At 42.9% G+C, this 14150-nt stretch overlaps 1 protein-coding gene across 2 annotated transcripts in view; it reads left to right on the plus strand.

The window, feature by feature from the left end:
• The first annotated feature begins 360 nt into the window (after positions 1-360).
• Positions 361-14150, plus strand: part of fbxw4 (F-box and WD repeat domain containing 4) — a 72803-nt gene continuing 59013 nt past the window's right edge. For both annotated transcript variants that reach the window (XM_032511529.1, XM_032511528.1), the window contains exons 1-5: positions 361-786; positions 2835-2930; positions 5801-5986; positions 6927-7059; positions 7800-7885. In XM_032511529.1, the coding sequence (XP_032367420.1) occupies positions 602-786; positions 2835-2930; positions 5801-5986; positions 6927-7059; positions 7800-7885 (686 nt within the window). In that variant the 5' untranslated portion in view covers positions 361-601. The remainder of the gene's footprint in view (positions 787-2834; positions 2931-5800; positions 5987-6926; positions 7060-7799; positions 7886-14150) is intronic.

Genomic DNA, 14150 nt, shown 5'->3' on the forward strand with positions numbered 1-14150 from the left:
GAAAAATGTCTGAAAATATACATTGCTGTGAATCTAACATATTACATAATAACAAAAATAACACATTGAAGATAAACTTACCATAGGTAAGGTAGCCACTATGGTAGCCATACAATTTAAAGAGGCACTGTGCCTTCCACATGTATGTTTAACATTACAACATGATGTATAAATAATATCAATTTTTATTCATCCATTCGGCTCAGTTTAATATGCAACTCATTGTTTACAATATATGGGGGTCCCTACTCTGTCTCTCCTTGAGCTACGGGGTCCCTGGCCTAAAAAACGTTGAAGACCCCTGGTCTTTGATATTAACAGTCTATGGAGAGAACCCAGCGCCACACGTCATCACGTCCAGTTACGTAGGGTTGTCGTCATCAGCTGTCAGTTCGTTGCCGCAATGGCTTCCTGTTTGCTCCTCCGTGGATGTATTACGAGAGGTTTCCTCTGTCCCGCTGCTCTCTAAAGATGAGGCATTTAGTCGACGCTGTTCAGCTGCCGGTTTTACAAAGTAGCACCGTGTCGTGGGCGGCTCAACACGCAGCCGAGACCCGCGAGACGTAGAGCGCGAGGAGAGGGACGGCAGCGCTGCGTCAGCATGCTGTTATCCCAGCTGCCAGAAGATGTTCTCTATCATATCTTGTCTTATTTGGACTACACATCTCTCAGCCGCCTCTCCCAAGTTTGTAAAACTATTTACCACTTTGTAAACCGGGACGCTGTGTGGAGGAAGATTGCCAAAGAGTTTTTAAACACTGGAATCACTCGGAATGGGACGGACATGTAAGAAAAGAGTCGCACACTGATGACAACGCTGATGTTTATGTCCTGTGCAGTTTTTTCCTATTTACCCGATGTGAGTCGAGTGCAGATTTGAGTCGCGCATGCTCAGATGTAAACTGTTTACGGCACAACGCCTCATACCCGATGAGAGTCGACTTTACGACATAACGTGTCATACTGAAATTTGTGAAACCCATGAAATAATAAACTTTTGTCATTACGAACAATAACAGAAGATGGAAATCATTTCAAAAACCTTTTAGCTATCTATGATAATTTGGCCGCTAACGTTAGCTCAAAACGCCATTCAACTGACAGCCTTTGTTGTGTTTGATGCTAACTTGTAGCTAAGCTGTGAACCAACTTTGTTAACTTAGTTGTTTCTTATATGCTGCTCTTTGCAAAGTGATATTTGCACGACTCAAATCTGCACTCTCCTCACATCTCACACGTCTTCCTGTGTAGGCAGGGCGCACTGCCCGCAAATACTTTTACTTTACATTACTTCATATACACCAGATTTCACAAGATGTATCTGAGACAGAAATCTCACAGACATTTATCTCTAAACTTCAGATCATAACTCTCTAAAAAAAAAAAAAGGCCATGGATGTGTAATTGTCCATGTAATACTTACTCATAAAACTTGAATGAATTCATCATTTAGAAGCAGTGTTCTAGTATGTCCCCTACAATTAAAGTGCTCATATTATGCTTTTTGGCACGTTAAAGGTTTACAAAGCGAAAAAGCCCAAAGTCCCCCCCATGAAGGGACTTACCATCTCCAACAGAAAACAATGTTCACCAACTGCTCCAAATAGCTCTACTGTAGTCCAGCCTTTACTTAAAAGACAAAGGTTATAATGCTCACCTAGCGCTAGCATGGCACCCTTCATACTCTGCTCCTGACTGGCTAGTAGTCCTTACCTGGTAACGTCATCTCATACTCTGCTCCTGACTGGCTAGTAAGTCCTTACCTAGGGTACTCGTCAGGTCCCTCATACTCTGCTTTCTGACGGGCTAGTAGTCCTTACCTAGTACTTCAAGGCCCTCATACTCTGCTTCTGACTGGCTAGTATTCCTTACCTAGGTACTGTCAGGGCCCTCATACTCTGCTTCTGACTGGCTAGTAGTCCTACCTAGGTAGCTGCAGGCCCTCATCTCTGGCTTCGACTGGCTAGTAGTCCTTCTGGTACTGCATGTCCCTCATACTCGCTCCTGACTGGCTAGTAGTCCTTACCTAGGTACTGTCAGGCCTCATACTCTGCTCCTGACTGGCTAGTATTCCTTACTGGACTGTCAGGGCCCTCATACTCTTGCCCTGACTGGCTAGTAGTCCTTACCTAGGTACTGTACGGCCCTCATACTCTGCTCCTGACTGGCTAGTTTCCGTACCTAGGTACTGTGTCAGGTCCCTCATACTGCTCCTGACTGGCTAGGAGTCCTTACCTAGGTACGTCAGGGTCCTCATACTCTGCTCCTGACTGGCTAGTATCCTTACCTAGGTACTGTCAGGCCCATACTCGGCTTCTCTGACTGGCTAGTAGTCCTTACCTAAGTACTGTCAGGGCCCTCATACTCTGCTTCTGACTGGCTAGTAGTCCTTACTAGTACTGTCAGGGCCCCTCATACTCTGCTTCTGACGGCTAGTAGTCCTTACCTAGGTACTGTCAGGGCCCTCATACTCTGCTTCTCTGGCTAGTAGTCCTTACCTAGTACGGTCAGGGCGCTCATACTCTGCCCTGACTGGCTAGTAGTCCTTACCTAGGTAATGAGCAGTGTGACTCCCACAAAGGGCACAGAGTGAGGAGTGATCTCCTCTGAGCTAAAACAGAGAGCTAAACACACAGGGTGAAATGAGGAGCTGCAGCAATGTGCAGTACAACAAAAATATTTTTTTTTTGAAAATTAAACCACATAAACCTATTCTGGTACAACCTCAAAATACATATTATGAACCTGAAAATAAGAATAATATAAGCACTTTAAACAGATGAGATCCACAGTGGTGAAAGCATAGACGTGTTAAACTGTCCCTGTCGTTGCAGATATCCTTCCATCCCACTGAAGGAAAGAGTAAAGGCAGCTCAAAACTGGTACAATGGGGTCTGCAAAAAAGCAATTCCTCTCAAATGGAGAACAAAGTGAGTATTACAAATATGCCAAATAATTAACGCACAAATGTGAGATTGATATCTATCTTTTGTAACTGTGTCTTGAAATGTTACACTATTCCTGGTGACTTTTCATTCACGTGAGAGTTCGGACATGAGACAGAAACAGGTCTCAAACTAAGTTAATTTTCTCCTGATGTGAATATTGCATTTTGGTGTCAGACTGTTCTGGAGATATGGGACTTGTGAAGAACGGCTCCAACATTTATTTTGTTGACTACGGGGTGAAAGAATCGCTCACAATCTGTGTTCATGTTAACTTCTCCCATTTGGAATCAACACACTCAGGACGTGTAGCACACTCCTAAAGAGGCGTGGTAGTAGAGCCCACGTCACACAGATACAGGAAAGGACTTTGAGTTGAAGCGTCTCGGTTCCAAACTGTCTCTGATATCTTCTATATATTACTCATAGAGACAGAGCGCATCACGTCACACTCTGAAAGCCACGCCCACCAGGGGGGAAATCAATATGCAACTAAAGGCTAAAACGCTAACTAAGACGTGCCTGTAGCTAGCTAAAACATCAGAGTTAAAGCTTTCATATAGACCTTAGTGGTCCCTAATACAGTATCTGAAGTCTCCTTTTAAGACCGTAGTGGTCCCTAATACATGTATCTGAGTCTCCTTTTATATAGACTTAGTGGTCCCTAACATGATCGAAGTCTCTTTTATATAGACCTAGTGTCCCCAATACTGTATTGAAGTCTCTTTATAAGACCTTAGTGGTCCTCATATACGTATCTGAAGCGTCTTTTATATAGACCTCCTAGTGTCCCTAATACTGTATGCTGAGTCTCTTTTCATGAGACCTATGCTGCCCTATTACTGAAGAGTCTGCATTTTATAGACCTTAGTGGTGCCTAATACGTATCTGAGGTCTCTTTATATAGACCTTAGTGGTCCCCTAATATGTATCTGAAGTCTCTGTTATATAGACTACATACTGTATTGAAGTCTCTTTAATAGACTAGGGTCGACTATACTGTATCTGGAGTCTCTTTTATTATAACCTTAGTGGTCCCTAATACTGGTATCTGAAGTCTCTTTATATAGACCTTAGTGGTCCCCTATACTGTATCTGAAATCTCTTTTATATGATTAGTGTTCCTCTACAGTATCTGAGCTCTTTCATAACCTAGTGGTCCCTCTTACTGTATCTGAAGTCTCTTTATATAGACCTTAGTGGTACCCTATACTGTTCTGAGTCATCTTTTTAAGAATTGTGGTCCCTATATGTATAGGTGACCGGTTTAGTGGCTATAGTTGATCTGAAGTCTCTTTTATATAGACTAGATACTGTATCTGAAGTCTCTTTATAAGACCTTAGTGGTCCCTAATACGTATCTGAAAAGTCTCTTTCTATCGACCGTAGTGGTCCTAATACTGTATCTGAAGTCTCCTTTATATAGACTTATGTGTACCCTATAATGTATCTGAAGTCTCTTTTATATAGGACTTTAGTGGTCCCTATACTGTATCTGAAGTCTCTTTATAGACTTGTGGTCACTAATACTGTATCTGAGTCTTTTATATGAGCCTTAGTGGCCCTAAACTGTATATGGAAGCTCTTTTTAGAACTGGCCTAATACGTATCTGAAGTCTCTTTATATAGACCTTAGTGGTCCTAATCGTATCTGAGTCTCTTTATATAGACCTTAGTGGTCCCTATACTGTATGCAAGTCTCTTTATATAGACCTTAGTGGTCCCCTAATACTGTATATGAAGTCTCTTTTATATAGACCTTAGTGGTCTAATACTGTATCTGAAGTCTCTTTATTAGACTTAGTGGTCCATATACTAGTATCTGCAAGTCTATTTCTAATATAGACCTTAGTGGTCCCTAATACGTATCTGAAGTCTCTTTATATGACTTTAGGGTCCCTATACGTATCTGAGTTCTTTTATATAGACTATGGTCCTATATTGTATCGAAGTCTCTTTATATAGACCTAGTGGTCCTAATACTGTATCTGAAGTCTTATATAGACCTTGTGGTCCCTATATACTGATATCTGAGAGTCTCTTTTATATAGACTTAGTGTCCACTGTATCGAGTCTCTTTATATCAGACTTAATACTGTATCTGAAGTCCTTTATTAGACCTTAGTGGTCCCTATAGGTCTGAGGTCTCTTTTATATAGACCTAGTGGTCCCTAATACTGTATCTGAAGTTCTTTATATAGACCTTAGTGGTCCCATAATACTGTATCTGAAGTCTCTTTATAAGACCTTAGTGGTCCCTAATACTGTATCTGAAGTCTTTATATAGACCTAGTGGGTCCCTAATACTGTAATGAAGTCTCTTTATAGACCTTAGTGGTCCCTATACTGTATCTGAAGTCTCTTATATAGACCTTAGTGGGTCCCTTTACTGTATCTGAAGTCTCTTTTTATAGACCTTAGTGGTCCCTAATACTGTATCTGAAGTCTCTTTTATATAGACCTTAGTGGTCCCTAATAACTTACAGATATATAGTTAATCTAAAACTAACCTAGCCTAGTCATTTAGATATTCGTTCTGGTAACTAAATGCTTGCTGCACACTAATGTTGGGTTTAATGTTAGCTTAGCGTCAGGAACCCACTGTCTTCCCATTCTTCCTGCTGATTTTCTTACATCTGTATTCCCTTTTGTCCTCATAAAAAGCTCAGTTTTTTGGTTTGACCGCTTATTAAAAACTTGGTTCTGGGTTCTTTACCTTGTTTGTAGTGCATCCCAGCACACAGCAGCTTTTAGGCCTTGTAATTGTTGTTTGCTGGCAGACGGAATTGTCAAGGAGGCACTTGCCTCCGATGGGAGGGGGACGTTAATGTGCTCTATCTCTATCTTGTCTTCAGACTGTTACCATGGTTGCAGCTGGATGGGGACACACTGTTTCTGTCTCAGGCTGCTGATATCGGAGCGTACCATCTGCGCCAAGACTCCGGGAAGCTCCAGCGTAACCCATTTGAAATCTACTCGGGCCAAAAGGGTGATGTCTGTCGCTTTGTTGTGACGGACTCTCACCTGATCAGTGGTGGAAGGTACCTCATGCTCTTTACTTTTCGCAGTGACCTTTATTTGACAAAGTGGAAAGCATGAGTTACGTCAGAAGGTAATAAGTAACAGTAGCATATTGTTAGATGTTTAAAGGTGCCCTGCCACACAAAACTGTTTTTACTTGCATTTGAAATATGTCAGGTCCGTGTGTGTGTGGTGTGTGTGTGTGTGTGTGTGTGTGTGTGTGTGTGGTGTGTGTGTGTGGTGTGTGTGTGTGTGTGTGTGTGTGTGTGTGTGTGTGTGTGGTGTGGTGTGTGTGTGTGTGTGTGTGTGTGTGTGTGTGTGTGTGTGTGTGTTATGTGGTGAATGTGAAGATGAACTGCACCTCCTCTGTCAGCCAGCTACTGAAAAGAAATTGAGAGAAGAATCAGACCAATCGCAACAGCTGGCAGTCTGACGTCATGTTGCCTGAGCTATTAATATGAGCTGGGTAAAGGATGCAGGTAGCAGGCTCCGTTGGCTAGCTGTTAGCCAATCGGAGTAAAGCAGCTTAGCTGGTTGAATATTAATGAGAACTGGCCCAAGGGAGTCTTCTGCAGACTTCTTCCACGCTAGAATAGGCTGAAACACAGGTAAACACGGTACCAAGTTACGAGTAGTGGTAGGACTTCAGACATTAATACAAAGTCATGAAATACATGTGGCAGGGCACCTTTAAATAAGGTTTTTCATTTTGCTGTTTAACACTTGTAGACAGGTATCTGTTTATTGGAACATGTGGCACATCTCAAGTATGTGCAGCAACAACAATTAGTTTGGCGTAAACAGAAGATCAGGGTAATTTGTAGCGCTGCAAAGATGATTAGATTAACCAATTACTTGTCAACTATCAATTAATTGAGAAAGTAATCTACAGATTGACAACAGTGAAACTGATCGTTAGTTGCAGCCCAACTGAAATGAACTCCTCTTTGTCTGCGTCAGTGATGGCAGTATCCTGGTTCACAGCAGGAGGGGGGACACGTTGGCCGAGTTATCGGGTCATAACCAGGAAGTCAACTGCCTGGACTCTAAAGATGGACTCATCATCAGTGGATCCAGAGACCGGACTGCCCGGGTCAGAACACCCTTTTACACTTCAGATTGTTAAAAAAAGTCCCCGGTAGCAGGTACCAGGGACATTTTTTTGTAATAGAAAACCAAAAAAGGCGAGTAGAAAAACGCCATAACGCCCCCCCCACACCCACACCCACACCCACACACACACACACACACACACACCCACATTATCTAACTCTCTGTTACTGGGTATTATGTTCAAAGGTTCTATTTTAACGTTTTGTTTGTAAGTTGGAGTCACATTCCAAAATCTTGATTTTGATTTAAGGATAAAGATTTTAATTTTCACTGTAAATGCATATTGAATCCAAATGTGGGTTATTAACTAACTATAGTCGGTACTGGTATGGGCCTTGAAAAACCAGTTTGGGTCATCCGTGGACTGAAGGGCGTAAACCTTTGAAACATTTACTGATGACTTCTTTAGAACAAGAAAATGATTTTCATTTCACTTCAGATTTAATTCATCGAAAGCTTCATGGATAATTCAGCAGTATATATAGTGCTTAACAAAGTATGTCAACATTGGCAAACCTACCCACCCCCACCCCCACCCCCCCCCCCCCCCCCCACCCCCCCCCCCCCCCCCCCCCCCCCCCCCCCCCCCCCCCCCCCCCCCCCCCCCCCCCCCCCCCCTTCCCCCAGATAAGCAGTTACAGATGATGGATGAATAGCATAGTATATCTGTTTATGCATACATTATTAAATGCACTCACTGGGGACTTTTTGTGTCTCTAGATTTGGACTTTGACTTCCGGCTGTCCCAGAGACACCATCCCCATGTATGACAGAGTGTGGTCTGTTGCTATTAGTCCCACACTGAGGTAAGCGTTCGCTCAGAAATACTCACAAACATGTGGTTAACAAGAGCCACAAACAGGTGGCTGTTGGGGAAATGTCAGTGGAGGTGGTACGCTATGGAGAAAGTCAAAAGTCACAATACTTTGGACCGTATACCTCAAAAACAACATTGTGACGATATTGTGGGGTTGAGGATTAGTGCTTTCACAACATATTTACACAGTGAGATTTGTGATAAGAACACTAATCTATAACAGCAGTCTGTGTCTGATTTAAGTGTTGCATGCACACGGAACCACCAATCACAGCCAATGTTGATCAATGTATCAAAAACCAAAGCAGATCCCAACCAGAAATTTAGAGGAAGCAACATGCATGCATTATTACTCTCATTCACTCAGCCTGGATTGATAGTATTATATGAATACAAAGGTAGAGAATGTTGGCTATGAGCAGCGGCACGTGTCACCCCGGCAACAAACCATACAACAAACTTGTGTAAAATGTGTGCCACCCATGATGCTACCCCTTCTTCACATCGCACGTTCTGGCAACGTGACTGTCACAATGTCATTGCTAAAACACAACATTGATCAGCCCTACCGTCTACAAAAAAAAATAAAAGCAATGTAAAACAAAGGCAGTGTCCTGCTATGCAGAAACATCTGGAAGCTCTATACAGAGCAGTCAATTATTTAGTGGGACCTGTGATGCAGCCAGATGGGCAATCAACCGCCTCACCGCTGGACTAGCGGGCGGTGAAGTCAGCGCCCTGCATCTGTCTGCCTGCATGTTATCCGTGGTGTGTGTGTCAAGTGTGTTACTGAGTGTCCGGGTGTAAACATGGCTGAGAAATCAAAGGCACCTCTAAAGCACACCACAAAGAATTTGGTTCTCCTCTCTCAAGCCAATTTCAGACCGTACCTTTTAATATCTCACACTGGTTACATGCTGACTCTGGGCTGGGAGCCTTTACTATTTTCTATGAATGTCTATGCTATTGCTCTAATTTAGACAGAGGCTTAGCAATGCTTAACCAGGACGTTGTCTACATTAAACTAGCTGTGAACTTGTTTCTGGGTTATGTCCCTGTTTTCCTCCTAAACTTTGACTTAAACACTGGTCGTCTAGAAATGTCTTGTTCAACATTCTACCAACCGAGTTAGCTAGCTTGCGCTAGCGTTAATTGTTAATTTAAAGCAACAATAGAGAACTTTCCCCGCTTGGTCCCCCTACAAGTTGGAAGCTGGGGGTGTGGGCTCCCCCAACTGCCACTTGAAAGCCATGATGTCCCTCTCATGGGTGGGCCAAATTCTCTGGGTGGGCAAAGTGGAGAAAGGGGAGGTAACCTTGCCCCTTATGACCTCATAAGGGGCAAGATTCCAGATTGTCCCATCTGAGCTTTCATTTTCTCAAAGGCAGAGCAGGATACCCAGGGCTCGGTTTACACCTATCACCATTTCTAGCCACTGGGGGGGCCATAGGCAGGCTGGGGGGACTCATATTATTATGTTAAAAAACCTCATAAAGTGACATTTTAATGCCACGGGACCTTTTAAGATATTTTTTGCAGTATGCAGCACATTGACTCCTGCTATAAAAACACTGATGACCGCGTAGGGAGGAGGTCAGGGTGGATGGGTGCGGCGTAGAACCCAGCGCTTTCAAGCCGAGGAGCTGATTTGGCTTTCACCCAGGAAACATTTGTGACTTGAACCAAACCACGATCTTAATCCTAATGTTGGTGCCTAAATGTAACTGTCTTCACCGCACAACGTTCAGATTTTGTCGGCTAAATGTATCTGCTACGGCCCCTGAAAGGCTGGCCAACCGTTTGTCGGCTAAACTCAACCAGCAAGGGCCGATGGAGTCTGGGGGGCCGGGGGGGCCGGGGAGACCACTCTCTCCAGTATTTTGAATTTGGACAGCAGTAACTATTTTAACCCTTGTGTTGTCTTCCCGTCAAAATTGAAAATGAACACTTTTGTTGACGCTTTCTATCGATTTAAAAAAAAAAAACGTTTTGTTACGTTTTTGATCCTTTTGTCAACACTTTTGATGCTTTTTTTCAATGTTTGTCACTTTTTTAAAAACTATTTCAACGCTACATGACACTAACTTTAGTTTTACAGTTAATTTTGGAATTTATGGTCAAACACCATTTATCAGAAATTAGACCAAATGTTTGAGTTAGAAAAGCAGAAATTAGGAATTATTGAGACTAAAATTAAAGGAATGGATGTTGATGGATAATCACAGACTGGAATATGTCAACTTTTACTCAATACTATTTCAAAAACACTTCCATTTTTTTCTAATTAAATTGAATAAGACTCCCCAAAATTAATGAAAGTAGAGATTTTTACTTGGCAAAGAGCGTTGTGTGGAATCAATCATGTTATTTTGGGGAAAAGAACATCGATATGGAAAAAACAGATCAATTTGACCCAAGGACAACATGAGGGTTAAACGCATTTTGCACCTTTTAACTACAGTTAAAGTAACTAAAACACTCCTTTGCATTGCAGAGTCATCCAATATGGACAGAATATCTACAATTCTAGGCTGTGGAGCAGGTCCAAACCTAAACTGAATTTATTCCAAAGCCCCTAATATATGAATAACCTCTAACCCTGAATCTAATGTAATAGTCCAGCTTGGTCCTTAAGCCCTTTAAATAAGCAAAGAGCAGATAACATTTCCTCCTTTTCACTCTAAAATTATAACCTTTGCACACACGGTAATAAGATATCCAGTATATCAACACACAAGCTTGGTGGACATGTCTGTCTGACCCAGGCCTTGCACCGTCTCTTAGATCTAAGAGGAAAAGGCAGATTATCCACATCATTAATTCTCCAATTTGCTGGCTGAAATAGCAGACCATGCCTCAGCCCTCCACCCCCTCATAATGGAACTATCACTCACTGACCAACGGCATGGTTAATTAAAAATCTTCTGGAAAACAGGCGTCAACTCACTGGTAAACTTCTGCCCCACACACCAAGTTACCCCTCCTGGTTTCAACCGCCATATGATCAACCATCCCAAATCAAACAGTTGAGAAAGTGCTGTATAGCCAGGGGTGAAAGCCCCACCCGATGGGCTGCAGCAGACGAGGTCTGAACTAAACAGTTGTATTTCATGCCCGGCAAGCTTGATTAGGTACGTCCCTTATCCATAAAACCAATCTAATCTGAGTCTAATACCCAAAAACACACCGTAATCATAGCTGTCAGCCACTGGCAATTATCAGCTAGCAAATGACAGATGCTAACTCCACTTACCATCCTGATATGTGTGCTCGTTGCCTTCATCTGGGTTTGGGTCTGACTGACGGCGCTCTCACGACGGCTGCCCACCCGTAGTGCTGACCGGCCTCACTCCATCCGTCTTGATGCATGCCGCTCTTTTACCGGTCAAACTAGATGTTAGAACGCAGACACAAAATAGTCTCAAACTAGCGCGAGCAGGGTGGGGCGAGGCCACATCCAGAAGTTTTCAATGAGGGAGAAAAGAGTAGATGTGCTTCCAGCCTTGTTTCAGAGTTTTATTACTGCCCTTACTGTATTGACTTTAACATCAAAATTAAGATTTATTTATTCCAGTTTGGATGCAACATCATTTTCTGGAGACAATACTATCACTACTACTAGATGGATGGATGGATGGTTGGGGTGGGTGGGTGGATGGGTGGGTGGGTGGGTGGGTGGTTGGATGGATGGATGGTTGGGTGGATGGATAGATGGATGGGTAGCTGGGTGGGTGTCTGGATGGAGGATGGGTGGCTGGGTGGGTGTCTGGATGGATGGATGGATGGGTGGCTGGGTGGGTGGGTGTCTGGATGGATGGATGGATGGATGGATGGATGGGTGGCTGGTTGGGTGTCTGGATGGATGATGGATGGATGGATGGATGGATGGATGGATAGATGGATGGGTGGCTGGGTGGGTGTCTGGATGGATGGATGGATAGATGGATGGATGGGTGTCTGGGTGGGTGTCTGGATGGATGGATGGATGGGTGTCTGGGTGGGTGTCTGGATGGATGGATGGGTGTCTGGGTGGGTGTCTGGGGGGTGTCTGGATGGATGGATGGATGGATGGATGGACTTTATTATTCCCAAATACTCTGTTACAAGCAGCAAGTTACCAAGGACATACACACATACTGTGTCACAGACATACATAAAATACAGGAAATATACTAGAAATAATAAATAAGATTAAAAAATAAGATACAATTAAAAAATGCCAGAACAACTACTGAAAAATATACATGTACTGTATATACAAGTGTTGAGTAAAATGTACATACAAAATAAAATTTCATATGAAGTAACCAGTGATGTACAGTGATGCCATTTTGGGGAGATTGTTTGGGAAATTGTTATTTAATTATCTTATGTTATTTTCTAAAATGCTGTTTTTCAACATCTGCTGAATGGAGATGTAGTGTTGGCTGTTGAACCCTGGTCTCCTGCAGCCTACGTGGTTTCCATTAGGAGGCTGATTCTCTAACCAGATGTACGGCTTGAGGCAGTGTGTCGTAATTCACTCTCTCTTAACAGTTTGTGGCATTTGTTTGTGCCATGTGCCACTTTGACAGCTTTTGTTGGATGTTTAAAGGTTAGTTCAGAGGGAGCGAGGTTAATGGTGGCTGCCTCCACAGCATGCCTTCCCTGTGTTAGAAATGGCACTGTCCCTGCTTCACACTCCTCCTTCACTTTGATCACTTACTGGGGGCGGAACAGTGCACAGAAACAGCATTATTCCAAATGCCTCCTATTCAGTCCAAGTTTAACCAAGCAAGTTATAGCACTACATGTGTGTGCTGAAATTCCCCAAAAACAATTTGTAATTAAGTATTCATAAGATTCCCTCCAGGCCTGCACGATTCAGGGAAAAATATGAATCACGTTTTTTTTTTTTTATAGCTTAGAACTAATATCACGATTCTCTGCCATGTTTTTTTTCTCACTAAGTGTAATGTTTCTTGCACACATGAACCATGACAAGACGAAACTAATTGGCAGTACCACACATAGTTATTTTTTGGCACCTATAGAATATTGCTCATCACAACCTATTGCACATTACCACCTATTTAATACAGTCTGTTTAAAAGAAGAAAGGAGTAGAGTTTGTGATGCAGTCGGCTCGTGAAATTAAATTCATAATTGGATATATAATTTTTTTTAAAACACCATATTTTTGTTGTACTTCACATTGCTGCAGATCCTGTCTTCACCCTGTGTGTTTAGGTCTCTGTTTTAGCTCCAGAGTGAGACATCTCCCTTCTATCCTATCTTTGTTGGGAGCTGCACATGCTCAGTAGCTCGGTAAGATCCATCAGCTAGGTAACTCTTTCTCCAGCTTTGGTCAGTCCAAGGCAGGATCAGCTGGGAGACTTCTTCTAGACCAGGGACACTTGTGGAATACCTGCACAACAGGGACAGGAAGTAGAACAGGGACAGGAAGTAGTTCTTTTGGAGATTCTGGTCAACTAGTGGCTGTTGTTATATAATCATACTGTAGCACACGTTATTTAAATATGGTATTTAATTAGAGCGTCCTCTGGTGGACAGACTATGCAACGCTCAAAACATGGTTGACAGTCCATTTTTATTTTTTAAATATTAAATGATTCTGAATATTTAAAAATCGATCATTATAAATGCCAATACCGATAGATCGGGAAATGCCTAATATCAGCCGATAATATCAGTACAGTGTGTGCTGCAGGCATAAAGTTGATAACCTGCAGCATATTGTCAAGCAACTGGAAAGAAATCTCTCTCTCACACACACACACACACACACACACACACACACACACACACACCCCTCAGCCCACCTCTGTTTCCATCCGTGTTTCTGCTGTTCCACTGGATATCATCTCAAGGTCTGTTAGTGACGTCTGTTGCAACGGCAGTGAAATGCCAAGGCTAGTGCAGGACCGCCGCCCCCGTCCTGCAGCTTCAGACAAGATATCGATCTCAACCGTGGCCCTGGACCGTCGCTTTTGTTTTTAGGTTACATGGGTCAGATACATTTTTTCTTACACTGGTATCTGAGTGTGGGTGAGTCTGTCTGTTTGTCCCTGTGTGGGTAAATCTCTACTGTACATGTTTTTGGGGTTTTTTTGGGGGGACATTTTAGGCCTTTATTTGACAGGACAGATAAAGACAGGGGGGGGGGGGGGGGATATGACATGCAGCAAGGGGCCGTAGGCTGGAGTCGAACCCTAGCCCGCTGTGTTGAGGAGGAAACCTCTATATATGGGCGC

The sequence above is a fragment of the Etheostoma spectabile genome, unplaced genomic scaffold, assembly GCF_008692095.1.
Source record: "Etheostoma spectabile isolate EspeVRDwgs_2016 unplaced genomic scaffold, UIUC_Espe_1.0 scaffold379, whole genome shotgun sequence".
NCBI classification, from domain to species: Eukaryota; Metazoa; Chordata; class Actinopteri; order Perciformes; family Percidae; genus Etheostoma; species Etheostoma spectabile.